Genomic DNA, 18,196 nt, shown 5'->3' on the forward strand with positions numbered 1-18,196 from the left:
GCATTAATATACATAAAATTCCAAAAATTCTTATTGAGTTTGTAGAGCTAATGGATGAAATCTGAACTTCTATTTACTAACATTTGCTGCTTTACATTTCTCAGAAATCAGTGAGGGACAAAATGGTCAATTTTAGCTTATGCATCTTTCATGGTTTACTCCCAAGAATTTTAATACTTTTTATTGATAATATTATATAACATTCAAATCAAAATTGTAAATAAATAATTGAAATCTAATTATGAATGATATAGATTTATATCTGCTATAAAAGTGCTAGTATTAAAAAATAGGATTCTTTTTTTTAAAGAAATTTATTTAACTTTCCTTCCATTTGATAGATTTTTTTTTCTATGTGATGCCTTCAAACAAAAATAGATTTATATTTTCTGCAGTGATTTTGATAATTATGTGTGAATATCTTAATATTTTAAAATGCTAAGGCAATCAAAAATATTTGACAAAATAATACAAAAACAAAAAAGAAATTTATCAACTGGTCTCTAATACATGCTTGTGAATCTCAAGAATATGCTGGGGGAAAATGTATTCAATACAATAAGAATAGTAGAATGGTAACAAACTTAAATAATATTTAATAAAGACATTTCACAACTTAGATTTATATCGTGAAAGCTCTGGGAAACCATGTTTGTATAGTGCCACAACAGCTGCACCACCCAATCCAATGTTGTGTTGAAGACCAAGTCGAGCACCAGCTACTTGTCTTAGCCCAGCTGCACCTCTAAGTTGCCAACAGAGCTCAGCACATTGAGCCAAACCTGTCGCACCCAATGGATGTCCTTTTGAAATTAATCCCCCACTGGGATTAATCACATATTTCCCTCCATAAGTATTATCATTAGCATCCACTAGTTCTGCTCCTTTACCAATTTCACAGAGTCCTAATGCTTCATATGTAATAAGTTCATTGGTTGAGAAACAGTCATGCAATTCTATGACATCCACATCTTGTGGTTTTATTGATGTTTTGGCATATAGTCGTTGGGCTGCATTTCTTGTCATATCAAAACCAACCATTTTGATACAGCTGTTTTCTGATAAACTTGATGTTGGATCTGTAGCCATTTCCATACCAACAATTTCCACAGCTTGGCTTTGTAAATGGTGTTCTTCAACAAAACGTTTGGATACAACCACAGCAGCTGCTGCACCATTTGATGTGGGACAGCACTGTAATCGAGTGAGAGGTCCATAAACAACTGGTGAATCTAATATCTCTTGCAATGAATATTCACGATTTGATTGAGAATTTTGATTGTGCACCGAATGCTTATGATTCTTCTGGGCTATTTTGGCAAAGTGTTCTTTAGTTGTTCCATATTTCATCATGTGTTCCTGTCCTGCAGCTCCAAACATTTGAGCAGACATTGGAGCTGCCACTATGGGATGATTATTTGAAAGCAACTATAAATGAAAAATCATATTAGTAATATGTAGATACAGTTTTTGCGATTCATATCCAAACTGTTTATATCGTGCCAGATAATTGTAATAAAAACAATTATGAAACGACTTTTAGATAATTTCTGTTTACATGGCAATAGTTAAGATTAATTTTTCCCTTTGCAGGATTTTTTTCCCTACAATTATATAAACTTTGTTTCGGTTGGCATGATTTATAGCTTGCCAATAAACATCAAGCATTGTTGGTTTGTAATAAAATGAATTGATTTTAAATGCACTAGTGCCCAAAAATTAAAATATTTGTTTTTTAAAATTCACAATTAAATTCGAATAAAGCTAACAAATATGGCTTGTATAAAGGATGTTGTGTAACAATAATTAATTGAGAAAAAAATATTATATCTCCCATAACCCCTTCTCTCTCTCTCTCTCTCTTTTGAGGGGACGGCAATTGATATTGCAGAGAATGGAAAGGAAACTAAATATCTTACATTCATAATTTTAGAACGACTTTTATGAATGTCTGGCTAATCTTAAATTTTAACCACAAAAATATTCTTAGTAATGTCTCACAGAAATAATGTATCAGATTCTTTAACCCTAATATGCATAACTTTTTATTTTTTTACAAAAAAAATTTGTGCATCTTTGATAATTGCATGTTATTCAAAAAATTGTTGAAACAATTTTTTAATTTTCTTCCTGAAATTTTCTTTTAAAATTTAAAATGTACTAAATATATGCATTATGAATTAATCAATATCTCAGTGACACAAATCACATTATAATAAATCCTCAATGAAAATAAAAGTCTCTTTTTACAAATATATTTTTTACAACGCAAAGAAAAAATATTCTAATAATAATTTTATTGCTAGAACTATTCACTCAATAGCCATCTTGGTATTCTTTTCAAGTTTCCAGATTAAATCTTATTCTATTACTACTATTGCCATATATTGGTCTTTTATACAAATATTTATCAAAAAGGATTTCCAATCACTCATTGTTCTTCTTTGGAACAGCTATGTGAACCTTATGAATGGAAATAAAAACATGTAACCAATAAGCTGCATGATGCACTGTAGGATTAAGAGGATGAGCTGTAAGTAGATGGAAATGGATTTGATCCAAGATTTTGCGGCCAAAAATTTCAATATGGCTGAGTCAAGCTTAATTTCAAACCAAAAATTACACTTTGAAACATCTGCCAATTAGTTAACGTATTAATTAAATATACTATTCAGGATCAAGGAATGCTTCATTTTCAATTGAAAACAAGAAATGTTTGTTCATATCCCTCATTATTGAAAGCAAGATTGTTCATAACACTTACCTTCATGTGTTTTTCCAGAGGACTGACACGATCCCGAAATTTGGATGTCAATGAGCCTCTTTCCATTTTTTCAAATCCAACTGCAAGGACGCAGTCATTAATACCCCCTTTGATGAACTGATATGCCAGCATAAGGGCTGTGGAACCAGTAGAACAATTATTATTCACATTATAAATTGGTATTCCTGTCATTCCCAATTCATAGAGAGACCTTTGTCCACATGTAGAGTCGCCATAAACGTAACCTACAGTTGCCTGTTGAATTGTGTCGTAGGATACTCTGCAATCGCTGAGTGCAGCTACAACAGCTTCTTTTACTAATTGCGGGTAGTCTAGCTTATTGGTGCCTGGCCTCAGGAATTTAGTCATTCCCACACCAACTACATAAACTGGTTGAAAGTTGCTTTTGGTGCCTTGTGACATGTTGCTGAAAAGAGAGAAATAGATTTTTTAATGTTTTGTGAAATTTGTAAAAAAGTTTTCATTTGTTGTTATTGTTTCTGATCCCAAGTGGTATAGCTGCGCTATACCATCTCCATGAAACCAAAGATCTCTAAAAATTCCAAAAACAATAGCGGATCCATTAAAATTGTAAAATTTAAACATTTAAGAATATGATTAGGGGAGGCTTGATCTGCCTTGCACCAAGGGCATTCAGCAAAGATCCTCCGTCCGTGTTGGAAGCTGAGGGATTTAGTGTGTCCACTCAAAAAACGAGAGAGAATCGTTTGCTGTTTTCTAGAGATATTCTGACGGTGACACCAACGGGGACTCTTACCAAAGTACCAAGGGTGAGCAGGTGGGACTCGCCGTGGCATTTGATATTTATATTACCAATGTATGTTATCTTAGGAGACAAAACATTTTTATCCATATATATATATATATGAGATAAGTTTAAAATATTGCTATGCTCCAGATTTTTTTTAAGACTATTAGTTTACCAATTTGAATAACCAATTTCTGTAACAGTAATAGGAAATTATTAGAATTACATTCCTGTTCAAAGCTGCGTCGAAAGAGAAAAAATGTGCCAAATCTGGAAAGTACTAATTTCAGTATACGAGGAAATGGCAGAAATATGCATATATAGAGAGAGAGAATTGCGATACAGCATAATTCTTTTCTATTTCCTTAATAAAAACTAATTGTTATAGATGGATCAATTGGTTAAAAACATTAATTAAAAACCAAATAGAACATTTTCTGTTTTGGCTTCCAGTTTAAATTGTTCCAGAAAATCCGTCCGGTACGTGAATGGTAAAAAGGGACAAACTTGATAACAGATTACATTGCTTTAACCCATTAAGAAACACAAGTAGCAAAACACAACCGAAGTATAGCACTTGTAGAAATCAACCATACACGTGCAATCTCTAACTGAATATCAATATCACTCAGCTAAATAATTTTCTCCACAATCGCATAAGCAAGAAAAAATTCACTCGATTACTCCCGTGTCTGTGCCTCAACTTATGTACTTTCTCTGACAGGGTAAAGAATCTTCTAGAATAATTGCTGGATATCGATTCCTAATTGAGATATCACCTTAATTCCTGTATGTACTTTCAAGAACCTTCGTTTTTGTCATCAATGCAAGGGGCTTTGATCTGGCATTCACTCAGTATCCATTAACACAGCTGTAAAACTCTCTTCTTTACTATGAGACTAACTGCGCAGAGTCGTAACAATATTCAGTTTCATATACTGGTAATAAATGGCATACGAAATTGTTAATTTTTATTGCGATATTTATATTCAAATTATTTTCTGAAGTGAATTATTTTCTTATCTGGAAATTTTAAACTAATTCAGTGACGTTTAGAAAAGCATGTGACCTTTTGATTAAAAAAAAAAAATTCGAATAGCTTATAAGGAATACTGATCGCTTCCTCTTGGATATTGACTACTCATCAATGCTATCTGCCTTCCTATCTTAAATTCATTGTATGAATTTCCCGTTAATTATTAAAATTTTGATTGCCCTCTGCTTCTGGCAACACCTTTGATTTTTGCATTTGATGGAGGTATTAAGATCGCCGAAGTACTAGTTCTGTAATATATGAAGAAGGAGAAATGCGTTAAAACACAGCTCATTTCTGGTTTTAAAAGTTGAAAAGCGATTGAACGTCACAGTTAAACGATCAGATGAATTAAATAAAGAATATAAAAGATTACAAAATTTTATCAATGCGTTAAAAAGGATAAACAATTTTTAATCAAAAATCTGATTATCAAGATAACAAGTGCAAAGCGTGGTGCGCATATAAAAAAGCTCATAATAAGCTGGATTCCTAATCAAGTTTATAAAGTATTTTAATTTTATATAATAAATGTGTGGGGGGGGGGGGAGATGCGCGTGTGTGTGTGTGTGTGTGTGTGTGATATTTATTGTGGTTTTATACTTTCTTTTATTGTTTCTGCGTTTCACGTTTAAACAATTTTTATTTAGATACCCAAATGTTTTATAAAGCATTGTCTTTCCCATATATTTATAAAAACATTTTTAAAAAAATTAAATTTATTATTTTCTAGTTTTTAAGGGGTTTTTTCATGATATTCAGAATAACTTTTTAAAAAAGACAAAAAAAAAAACACCTAAGCTTTGTTGGAGAATAGAACAAGTTAATAGGCCCTGCAATACAGAATAAAAACCACTCTACCAAATTTACAACTTTAAGTTTACATTCGTGTTCTAAACAATGATATAAAATTTCAACATGACTGATTAATTGATTGATTGAAATGGGATGAGAATTGGATTTCTGGCAACAAAGGCCGTTATCTCCTAACGTCAAAAGAGTGCATTCAATAGAAAATTTCAGCACGAAGAATGTTATCTTCTATTAATAATTTAGATTTCATAAAATAACATCTAATTTGCATATAATCTGTAAATTTAATATTATACTACAATAGTAAATATTCTAGTTCGCATTAATAATATTGGTATTCTAATATTAATTTTTTATTAAGAGATGAATTTTTTAACCAAATTATGGATGTCAAAACAAAACCTAAATACGTAAAATTTCTAATAGAAATGCTCTAAGTAAATTGAAATTTTAATTATATTTATAATATATTTTGACATTTAATGATCCGCAATTTCTTTCTCCTAATTTTACCATGTCTCCTGTTTCTGCACAGTATTGCTAGATTTTCTATAAAAATTTTTATTTCTTACTCTTTACTACACTAATACAAGTGGGTTTTTTTTTAATTTTTTACATTTTAGATTTTAATATGTTTCATAATTATAAATATTGTGTAATATAAACATTAATATTTCTTAAATTGAATTCTTAATGGCACAATCTCTGAGAAATCATTTTTTAGCTGAATTTATATATTAATTCACAGTCAAAAGTTCTAAAATTATAGAAATATTCTAATATTCATCGAGAATTAATACTTTTGCAACATTTCAAAATTAATCAATCCATGAGGAAATATATGAAAAATCTATTACATAATTCCATCTTTACAAAATTAAATATGAGAAGTTAAGCAAAAACATTTTAAAAAATAAAATTTGAAACTTATTTATTTTAAATTCATTTTTCTATATGTTCTTACGATTTAATTTTAAAAATTCATTTCATCACTTTAAAAAAATAACGCGGAACTCAAACTGGACATATTTTGAGACATTGTTTCTTCACTGTATTCTAATTTCTTCTTGCAAATCTCCTCAATAATTTCAGCGATTTTAATATCTCGTTCAAATGTAAAAAAAAAAAAAAAAAAAAAAAAAAAGGAAAAAGCTTAGTTTAGCCATCTAATTTAATACTCTGAAATAACCAGAATTATTCTAATTTAATAATTTGAAAATACCCAAAAAAGTCTGTAAAATAACAGAAATCAAAATACACTTTCTTGTAAAGAGTTAATTCTTTGTCAAATAATATAAAACATTTTGCCAATGCATGCATTTTCTATGACTAACATGAAATTACAAAAACAAAAAATTATAATTCAATCCAATAATTCAGTAGTAAATTTCTTAATCCGCTCATGATTTAGTACTTAATCCAATAATTTAAGTATAATTTGGGCGATAGTTTCTATTAAATGATTATATGTTTCGTTGTAAAATATTGCTAACTGAAAATTTTTATTAATTGTTTGGTTAATTAAAAAGGTAAGCACTTACCATTTATTTACAGTTATTTATGTATTTTTATCTTATTATATGCTCAAAATAATTTTATCATGAAAATGTTCTAACACTTTTAATTTTCTAAGATCTAAAACCTGTTATGCGGTTGGAATCGAACGTTTACTTAAAAATAGAATTTTTACGTCACTTAGTTAGTTAGTTAAATTCGCTGAATTTACTTCCTTAAGGCAACAGCTGACTCAAATGACGTCAAATGAGACGATAAGCAAACATTTTAGAATCGTCTGCTTAATCATGAAAAATGCATTAACAAGCTTTTAAATACTGTTTGATTATCGGTATCTTAAGTTAAATTATGTGATAGTTGCCATGCTGTTTAAATAAATTTAATGGATACTGAGATCTTAATTTTGAATCATTATTTTCCAATAAGGAAAAGATGAAATGGACAATAAGAATTTTTTGGAACTGTGATGAATTAAATAGCCATTTGTATTTCCCGGCATAGAAAAATAAATGGCGGTTAGTTCCATCAAACCTCACTCGTTAACTTTGAATATTTCTCATGTATTATTCACATCTATATACATAAAGATGAATGTTTGTAAGTTTTTCATAAATATAACTCTGCTTTTTTATTTGATCTTGAAAAATTTTGGCACACGAGCTTTTCAAGAGAAGAGATAGCTCAGTGGCAATTTTTTCAAACTGAAATATTAATTAAAAATTTGCTCAAGCTTTTGATGTTTTTCGGCTGCATCTTCCAAAAAATATTATCACACAAAATTATTTTTGCACTATTTTCAAAACTTGCCTTTATTCAAACCTTAAAACTTGATCTACATTATATCAAAATCTTGTATTTTTAATAAACCTATTTCATTTCCAAACATTTTTTTCACTTTCCAAACATTTTTTTAATTTGAATTTCGAATGCAATCAATAACAATAGTTTTAATTTTATGATGAAATCTAAATTTATTTTTAAATTCCTTCAAATCATTCAACAACGTGCTTTTGCTTGTGATAAAATTAAAAGAAATTGCTATCCTTGAACAATAATTCCAATTAATTTCGAAGCATATAATCTTTTAAATTTGTACTCTCAATAATTTCTTGTAGAGTGACTTCATTTCTTTTTTCAATCCTTTCAAATACCAAAACAAACTTTTTATTAAATTCATTTCAGAATTTTTAGAATAGCGAATATTCCGAGCGAGAAAACTGGGCGCCAGAGGCAGCTAGATATTAATATTAATCGGTTTATTTATACAAGTGGAATTATTTTTACTATTATTTTTCTTACTATGTCATCGAAAAGTTGATGATGAGAAGCTTGATCCAAAATGTTATACTCGTCCTCGTCATCTGACCGTGGTTCAAAACTACGAGGTCCGTCCCAAAATAGCCCTAGTGTTGCTTCACAACGGGACGTTATTATAACTAAACTAAACCAAAATGTTATACTTTAACTATATATATATATATTCACATTTCACAGAAATCTGACGCAGATTTGCAATCTTCTTCAATGGTTTGGTTATAATATTTACACTAATTTCCCTTAAAATGACATACACATTCGAGGAAATAGAAAATCTCTTTTTAAAACTTCGCTTTTGTTCCAAGATGATGAATTTGCAACAGATTATACGAAATTTAAAGAATATGTGAAAATGTACCAATAAAGCATTATATAAAAATTCAAGGTAAATACTTTGATTGTTCGAAGAAATGTGGGCATTTATGTTAAATATTTTTTAATTGCGCATGTGCGACATATAGATTTTTTTTCTTTCATAATTTCAAAGCCATATATGACAACTTATATCAAAATTCCAGTTCAATACCGTTATGATTCAAAAAGATATCGGCACTGAAGCAACTGAATTTCAGATGCTTTTTAATGGAGGCTAGATGATGAAAGTTTTTCTTCAAAATGGCATCTCTAACAACGGTGTGAAAAATGAGGTGAACTGAAATCATTTTCTTCTTCGTCAATTCTTATCGGTCTCCTAAATGCCCTCTCTCTTGAATTTATCAGCAAAATTTGAGTTCAAATATATATGGTCGAACTTCAAGATCTGCAATTTGACTAATGGTCTAAAAAAATTTGAAAAAAAAGGAGTAACTCCAGAAGTATCCGGATATTTTGTATCATATGGCATGGTATCATATGGTAAACATGCATTGGAGAAACAGACGAGAAGTTCTTTAGTGATTTTAATTCTTCATAATTTCAAACAAATGATCCTACCTCTATCTTTTATCAAAACTTCTTTGTTCAAGCTTTAGTGAGAGCAATGTAGCGAACCGAATAGCAAGGCAGAAAGCAGGAAAGAGAGAGCACGAGAAACTATTCGGAGGTTATATAATTTTAGTAAAGAATTTCCTGACCCAGCATTTTGATTTCGAAAAGAAAAATAGTAGTTACAATGATTAGAAAATTATTTTTATAGCGTAGATTAATAAGAAATTATTACATATATGCAATCATTTCGAATCTAATTAACAGATCATTACATCTATAATTTCATTTTGAAAATAGATATGCTATTAATTGGTAAATCCGTACAAAAAAGCAGTTTTATTGAAATCGGAAATTATATTTTTAACTAAAATACGTGTATTTTTATTTTTAAAAAAATCATCACTTTGTTTTCTGTTTTACCGTCTACTTGATTATTACTTCATTATTTTCCCAATACGTCAAGGGTTTCCAAACTTTTTCGAATCTCGTCTCGCTTGCTCAATCCAGATTTTTTTTTCTAAGTTGCCTCATATAAAATAACATATAATTTTTACAAAATAGCCAATGATTTTTTGTGTATGTCGACTAAAACTAGATATAACATAGTTTAATTGTATAAGAATTTATTGAATAGGTTTTATTCATTATAATAATTAGCAGAATGAAAGAACCTATTAATTACTTCACATTTACTCAAACTGTGGAATTAAATTTATCGCAAATATTTCATTTTTTTTTTTTATCTTTATTTTGTGGCGATTCTTTGATTTGAACACTTAAATAGATGAAAAACCATCTTTACATAAATAAAATATTGCAACTGGAATTAAAATTCTCTAACTTTTAATACTCATTTTTTTACTGATCATCAAAATTAAGAGCGTATGATTTTTTTTTTTTGCAATGAATTGTAACAAGAAAAGTCAATTAGATTATTTTGTTTACACTAGTATATCCGAATAGATATTGTTGTTGCAAATCTTGTTATTGATATATGCAAAGTTATTGATATTATTTAAGAGTATTCCTAAAATCAAATTATAAATATTTTTCAACCCAGCTAGAATAGCCTCTTTGAAACTTTCTTGTATATTCTCTAATAAAGGTGCTAATCCTTCCCTAGAAATTGCACACATACTGTGAATCTTCGGAGAACCCATGAATGTCAATAATTCTCCGTCTTGCAAATGAGTGTTTTGTACTTTGTAATATAGTGAATATCTTTTCTACCGGCTGAAACCAAAATTTAATGGAGAACTACAATTTTAATAATAAGATCACATACCGAATTCCATTGATCTAGGTAATTGCGTTTTTCAGTTACCACGTTTATGTGCACAAAATTGTTCTAACCAACAGACGATAAACTCATTGACTGATTTAATTTACAATTTAATGTGGGTCTACAATTTAGATTCAAAAATTGTGTATAAATTTTATCCAACTCTTTCTGTTTTGCAATCAAACTAGCTTTGCCCTAGCTTTCGGGAGGAAAGTAAATACAAAGTTCCTGTGCATGATTTAGTTCAAAATTTGAAACAAAATTTCCAAAAACACATCAGAAATATTTTCGTCATTTCAAAAATGTATTTTTCCGATTCAAACAAGTCTGAACTATGAAGATACGTCAAAATCTAGAAGACGAATTTCTTGCTGATCATAATACTTTCTTTTTGGATACTGTCTTTTGTATTTTCTTTTTTACGCGTACTAGAAAGTAAAAAGTGGTGACAATTAAATTAAATTAAAAATATAAATAAAAAATATGCAAATAATGTAATATTCTACAGTGCGGAAGTGAAGAACGCGCAACTCTGCAGGACACCGAGACCTACACAGTGGGAATCACTGGTACAAGCAGTTTATGCATTCCATTTCTACAAAATTTGAAATTTAGTTTCATATTTGCATTTATCCGCTTTTGTTAAATAACAATTTACGTGTCTTGTAAATGGATGTTTTTTCAATAGCTTTTCAAGGTTCTTAAAAGGAAATCGTGCAATCCGAATGTCATTTTATTCGAAGGTTTATTCATGTAAGATGTATTCTGAATTGATCGTCTGTTCAATAAATGTAGGTCCGAGGATTTACTTCAATGATATTGCGTGCTAGAGTTAGAAATAGGTATTTTGGGAATATAAGGCCGTTGGAGCATTCAGAAATAAATTTTATAAGACGCAGTTCCCGGAAAATGCATGCAAGTTCCGAATAAGTGGCGAAAACTTCTTCACAAATAAAGGAAATTTATTTCTAATGTAGCTCCAACATCCTTTTTTTTTTTTTAATGAAAGAAGTAGATTTCAATAAGTCAGCTCTATGAAGGAAGAGATTCAGCGTAACATTGTGACACATCATATAAGTCATTAAATGATGAAAGGAAATAGGGGAATTTTTCCTTTACCTTTAAAATACATAATACATACATATGAAGTGCAATCGCAATATTTTCTCCTTATCATTAGCAACTATATCGTTTAGTTTTCAGAACAGACTTAAAAATAATAAAAGAATAAACTTAAAAATAAATATAAAGTAATGATCAATCAAATCAATGATCAAAGTAATAATCAGTCTTAATAAAGTCGGTCATTTTCCAATCAATTAATGATGCCAATAATCCCTATAATTGTCTACGATTAACAGCCTTTGGCAATCAGATGGTTCCCTAAGAAGTTTGGTTCTCTTTGCTTTCAATTGTTTTTCATGCATTACTTATTGTTCATGATTGTCACAAGAAAATATCTTTAAACGTCAAATTGTGGCAGAAACTAAAGACTGTAAGTTTAATAGATTTAATCTGTCCTGTTCACTGTATAAATAAACCACAATAATGAATGTACCATGACGCTTATAATAGTAATTGTTCGGTTCATCTCACTTCCGAGGTACTGTTTTATTAAAACTGCACAAACATTGAACAATAAACGTAAATTACACGAATATTAAGCCTTAATATCCTTTTTCGTTAGTTTTTAATAAGGGAAGAAAATAACGAAATTAAATATTTGATGAAACAATAAAAGCGGTTTGAATGGTAGTGCGGTAGTGCAAATTTGGCTTTACACAAACACACACAAATTTCATCGGTCGAGGATCGCGGTGACCTAGTGGTAAGCTCTCGGTTTCGGAATCGGAGGGTTTCAGGTTCGAGACCCGATTCCACCTAAGAACCGTCGTGTAGCGGGTCTGGTGCACATTAAACGTTCTCCCGCTGGTGTGGAGAGGGGGGTACCAGCTCAGGTGTCGTCCTCGTCATCTAACCACGATTTTAAAATTACTAGGTCCGTCCCAAAATAGCCCTATAATTGCTTTAAAACGGGACTTTAATATAACTAAACTAAACTAAAAAAATTTCATCGGTCTAAAAAATGTTATGCGTTTTTCTGGAGTTACTGTTTTCGCATGCACACATAAAGACAGACTTCCATTCATAAGATTTTGTAAAAAAATTATAGTAAAATGCACATTTGTTGTTAGAAGCATATCAAAATTTGTTTTTCGATAGATCTAAAATTACTGAAGAATTTTCGACTGGACAGACAAGACAATTGCTTAGAGTTGCTATGTTGAAAAGGGGTAGTGGCGGCTTATCCATTAGAGCTACAAAACTGCAGTGACCCCTGAAATTATTTCTTAAAGCTGATTTTTCATTTCTATTTTTTAACTTTGAGAATTCGCTGATAAAAAAAAATGAAAAAAGATGGTAAAAGCATGACCTAAAATGAAACAACTAGTAAGAGAAACACTACTGGTCAGCGAGTAGCCATGAAAATCCATGACGCATGCAACTGATTGACTGCTTTGTAGAGCAAAAGATGCGCTTTCTGCATTTGAATTAGTGACATTGGAGCTGTGTCAGAGCAGCCACGGCTTGAACGGTAGCAAATTGATTACAACCCCCCTCACTATTTATTCTCGTCCCCCCCCTCCTCCATCTCTCATTGTCCATTTATGAGTATTAGTTTCAATTTTTGCTGTTTGGACAGATATAATTTCCTTCATTATAATTTCATTTTCTTTCGTTAGCGGTTACTCTCAGAGAAAAAAAGTACATAGTAAATTTTTTTAAATCATAATTCAGATGAAAATTTTTAAGAGGGTTCAATTATTACTAATTATCACATGTGAAAAGCACTGAAGTTATAGATCATTTATTGCAAATCTCATTTGATATTCATTTTTAGACAAGCATTACCAAACTGATTGGGCGAAGATGGAAGTGTAGGGGGGAGGCTCTGATACTTTTATCTGTTAAATTTCATTTAAAAAATCACATGATTTTCTATTGACAAAACTACAAGGAATTTTATAGCATATTCTGTCTATATAGTAAGCTTGAAGTGAAACAACTGTTTGTTTTTTTTTGTGTGTGTGTGTGTTTTTATCTTTCTTTGAAATTAAAAACTTCGAACAACTTGGGTGATAAAAGTGTTTGTTGGTGTTGTAATCCCTTGATAGATTTTTTTATAACACTGCTAATTTCTGAATTAACGAACCGCCACTGAGAAGAGCATCGAACTTGAAGGGAAAAAAAAATGCTATTAGTTTGGTCGCCGTATAAACAATTTGTTTAAAAAAAACTATAAAATATTTGAGCCACGACATTTGTTTATATTGAATTTATAAAAAAACAAAAAACTATTAAATAAAGTAGTATTAATAGTTGCGACAGTATAAAATACATATTAAATCAGCACATTATCGCTACTATATAATTAAGAGAAAAAAATTTTAAATAAAATAAAGATTGGTGAATTAAGTCTACAGCATTATCATCGATGTTACGGACAAGAGAGTTGAATTCCCTTTTAATTTTTTAAATCTGTAAAGCTATAAAAGTTGAAAAAATTTTCTGATTATTCACTCATATACTACATTCGACTTCATCTTCAACCCAGTCTGAAACATACGAAATAAATGTAATAAATGTTATTACATTTATTTCATATATTACATTTTTTTTTTTTGTATAGTTAACATAAGAAAATTTTTGTCTTTCTTTTGAAATAATGATTGCACTCAGCTTTGTCAATAACGTTGAAGATTCTGGTGAAGGCAGAATGTTCTTGCCGAACCAGTTGCACAACAAAGGCGGTTTGAAAAAAAAAATTATAATCGGTGTTAGGAGGAATTTTGAGCAGGCCATTCACTTACGAATCCAGCCAGATGATAAATTTGTTTCCTTTTCCCTCTATTGTAAACAATTATACAGGATGTGGACAACTTAAAAATTTTTTTAAAAAAAATACTCTTTATTGGTTCATCATGGGATAACTCTCTATCAATAGAACGATGCGGATCTCATAGTTCCAAATGATCCTATTCAAATTAGAGGAACTCCATAAACAAGAACTTCTACCAAATCATACCATATAGTCCTCATCTTGTTCTATCAGATTATCACATGTTTCTATCATTGGCGTCTTTCATGCGTGATGCGCATCCTTCGAAAGTAAACGAGTTAAATAAAAGATGTTTAGACATTTTTGGCTCTAAACCAGTATGTTGGTAACACTAAGGGTTTGTTAATAGCAAAAATGTATCAATAAAGAAAAAAAGTATAGTGCATGATGGATTATACGCTAATATTTTATTGTTTAATATTTTATTGTTTTTAAGCAAACAGATGGCAAAAAAAACATCAATATTATGTAATTGGTAATATTTTGTTTTTTAATGTTTTATTTTATATTTATACAAAAACCAATTTAAGTTGCAAAAAAGAAAAAGCGAAAATACTTTTGGTACTCTCCAATAATTGCTACAAAACATTTCGTAAAAAAAAAATTATTAATATGTTTTATATAGCAACTCAAATTTTTTAAAAAAATCGCTTAAAATTATAAAAAGTTTTGCACAATTTAATATAAACACTACTAACTAATTGAACAGAGTCGCAATATTCTTTTTTCTTTTTTTTTTCCTAAATTTTTAATTTTCTCCGTAAAATACAATAAACAAACAATAACAAAACAGTTCTGGTGTTGCCATGCCCAAAAGTAATGTTTTTAATTATATTTTTCCAAGTTTTAAAAAGATAATTTTGTCACTTTTATTTTAGCATAAGAAGAGAATGAAATTTCAAACGTTAAAAGTTATTAAAATACTTCATTTAATACAATAAAAAATAGTCGAAAAATATTACATCTTTAAGAAATGAATATCATTTAAATAAAGGAAATAATTCCTCTGTTATTTCTGTATTAATCACATTTTCCCAAATGAAGAATATTGCTTAATATTCAATAATGACATTTCTTTTTAATGTAATTTAAGTTTCTACAAAGAACAATTGAACAATTTAGAAGATAACGGCCTTTATTGCTAATAAAATCTCGTTTTCATCACATTTCAAACGATATACTATGAAAAATAAATTATTTTTACGGGCAATAAGCACAACATATAAAAATTTGCATTACAACTAAAAGTAACATAATTTTAACTTTTTTCAGTACGAAAAAAATATTAACTTTTTTCTCAACCATCGATTTTTTTTTTCCATGCACAGTAATTTACATATCATATGTAAAACTATCAATACTTCAATATTGGCTTTTTTTGCTAACACAAAAATCACAGACATCTAACGGCAGAAAAGTTGTTACTGTTTAAAGATCAACGTCCTGAATCGCCAAGTGAACACATAAATTGACCAAAGCGGGTCAAGATGTCTGTCGCTTTATATTACTAAAAAGAAGAGCCAAAATTTATTTTTACTGTCTTATTAAATGTTCACAACACTTTTACATACAACATACAATATTATTCAAAGGTGGTATCTAAAAATTAACTTACCTTTTTGCGTTTTTGTAGATCGTTCTTAAAAGAACCGACTTTCTTTCTGGAATAATAGAAGCAATGCCTCAAAATACACGTAAAAAGAATAGACCCTCAGGCATTGGGCAGTTTGGCATTGAACGAAGAGGGCGACTTGTTTCTTCGGATGAAGCGAACAGGTAAACACATGCATGGTTGCTTTCACAAGCAGAAAAGAATAAAGTTGGCGAGCAATACGTCATTTGGCTTTCTTCGTTTTGTGTCGTTATTGGCGCCACTGGAAGAATTACGGATAAATTCACAAAATGGTACAAGGTTTAATGTCGAAACAAAAAGTCATAGAAATTTCGGGTAAGGTTATAGAAGGTGAAGGTAGCTTTTTTTAGTTATTGTGAAAAAGGCATCACGTTAATAGAATAAGATGAAGAAATCGAATACTCTTGACAATTATCAAAGTAATTTTGGGGAAATTCTTTTTTGTCTATTTTTTTTATTATAAACATGCAATTATTATGTATTTAATTAGCTTGCTCTTTCAAAAAAGCAAATTTAAAAGAACAATATAAAAAGTTTTTATAATAAATTTAAAAATTGCATGCGTTTCAAAAGTTCCTCATGATGTTTATTTTTATGTTCCTTTCTTTTGTTCGAGTTTTGTTCATTTAAATTAGCGTTTTTTTTCTGAGGCTTACACGAAGATAAAAGATGGATCTCGTAATTTTGAAGCGTAGTCAGATACAAATATGATACCTTAGCAAAGAGGAAGAATAAAATGAAGCGATTAGGGAAAATAACAGCACAACGCTCTTCCTTCCCTTAAAAAAAATTCCTATAATTATGCAAATTCCTATAATTATTTCTGAATTTTTATGCGAAGGAGTACTAAGACTGAAATGATATGTAAATCATTATATATAAACCATTTTTGTAACTATACAATTTACGTTCGACAAATTGGCATTAATTTGCCAAGCCGTGGTGGATTTTTCGACTAGGCAGTTGCCATGACTGCTAGGTTGATTCGCGGCTGCGGGCCGATCAGTTTGAAAAATTTTCTTCTTAGCTAACAAATGAATAAATGACAGAGATGAGAAATAAATAAATTTGTAAATAAAAACAAATTCTATATATCATAAAATATTGGGATAATATTAATTATTTGTTAAGTATAGTTAGTCAATTCAATTAATTATTGTAGTGCCTATAAACGCCGATGCTTGCCTTCAAGGATATTTTGTACAAACCTGGCAGGCAGTCTTGAGTCATAATAAATAAAAAGGAAGGCATTTTCACAAAATTAATGAAATACCAAATTTAATGGAATAAATTATTATCTTTCTATTCTAAAGAATGTAAGAAAAGAAGTTTAAAAAAGAGAATATGTACAGTTTAGGACCTCAGAAACATAAATATCCCACTGTTTCTTTACCGATTCCACCTAAGAAATCGTCGTGTAAGCGGATCTGGTGCAAGCTAAATCTGCCGGGTCCAAACGTCCTCCCGTTGGTGTGGTGCGGAAGAATGGAGAGGGAGGGGTCATATCAGGTGTCAAAGGTTTCAAAATTACGAGGTCCGTCCAATATAGTCCTAGTGTTTCTTTAAAACGAGATGTTAATATAACTAACTAACCCACTATTTCTTTATGTTATCAAATTTAATTTAGTTATCAAACTCATTTAATCTTTGATAACACTACAAACAATTAGGAATTAAATGGAAAAATTCAGGAAAGAAACATTGTCATTAGGTCTTCACATTTAGCTATCAAAAATATCAAGAAAAATTATTTGACATTTAGACTAAGCCAGAAATTCATTTAAGTTGCAATAATTTCCCATTGCATAGTTAACTATAAAATACATATTTAAACTACATTAAAATTATGTACAGATAAACTGGTGTTGATGTTTCCATACTGAAACGAAACAGAATTCCCATCTTGGGAAATGCACAAATGCATATATACAGAAAAGAAAAAGGAAAAAGTTATAGACTAATCTGTCTCTTTGAAGTACTTTAAAAAAATGTATCACGAGCCAAATAAAATTCCAAAATATAAATGATCATATGCTCTTAATAAAATGTATAGAAAAAAAGCTAATATTCATGAGTTACAAAATATCTAAAAAAGTTGAATTTTGGGCGAAAAAATATCCGATTTATAAAAAAAGATCTTTAGTCATTGAAATGATATATGATTCTAATTATTAGTACTTACATTTATTTGTTTCTTAAAAATTATATATTTAATCTCATTATATCATATTTGTAAATAACA

General features: G+C 29.6%; 1 protein-coding gene across 1 annotated transcript; it reads right to left on the reverse strand.

Annotated features, from left to right (window-relative positions):
* Nucleotides 1–469: 469 nt before the first annotated feature.
* Nucleotides 470–16,115, reverse strand: LOC129984360 (sterol carrier protein 2-like). Its single transcript, XM_056094231.1, has 3 exons — nucleotides 15,937–16,115; nucleotides 2,765–3,191; nucleotides 470–1,428 (listed from the first exon to the last, which is right to left on the reverse strand). The coding sequence occupies exons 2-3, from the start codon at nucleotides 3,185–3,187 to the stop codon at nucleotides 610–612; spliced, it is 1,242 nt and encodes a 413-aa protein (XP_055950206.1). The 5' UTR covers nucleotides 3,188–3,191; nucleotides 15,937–16,115; the 3' UTR covers nucleotides 470–609.
* Between the last annotated feature and the right edge of the window lie 2,081 nt (nucleotides 16,116–18,196).

Source organism: Argiope bruennichi, chromosome 9 (assembly GCF_947563725.1).
Source record: "Argiope bruennichi chromosome 9, qqArgBrue1.1, whole genome shotgun sequence".
Lineage (NCBI taxonomy): Eukaryota > Metazoa > Arthropoda > Arachnida > Araneae > Araneidae > Argiope > Argiope bruennichi.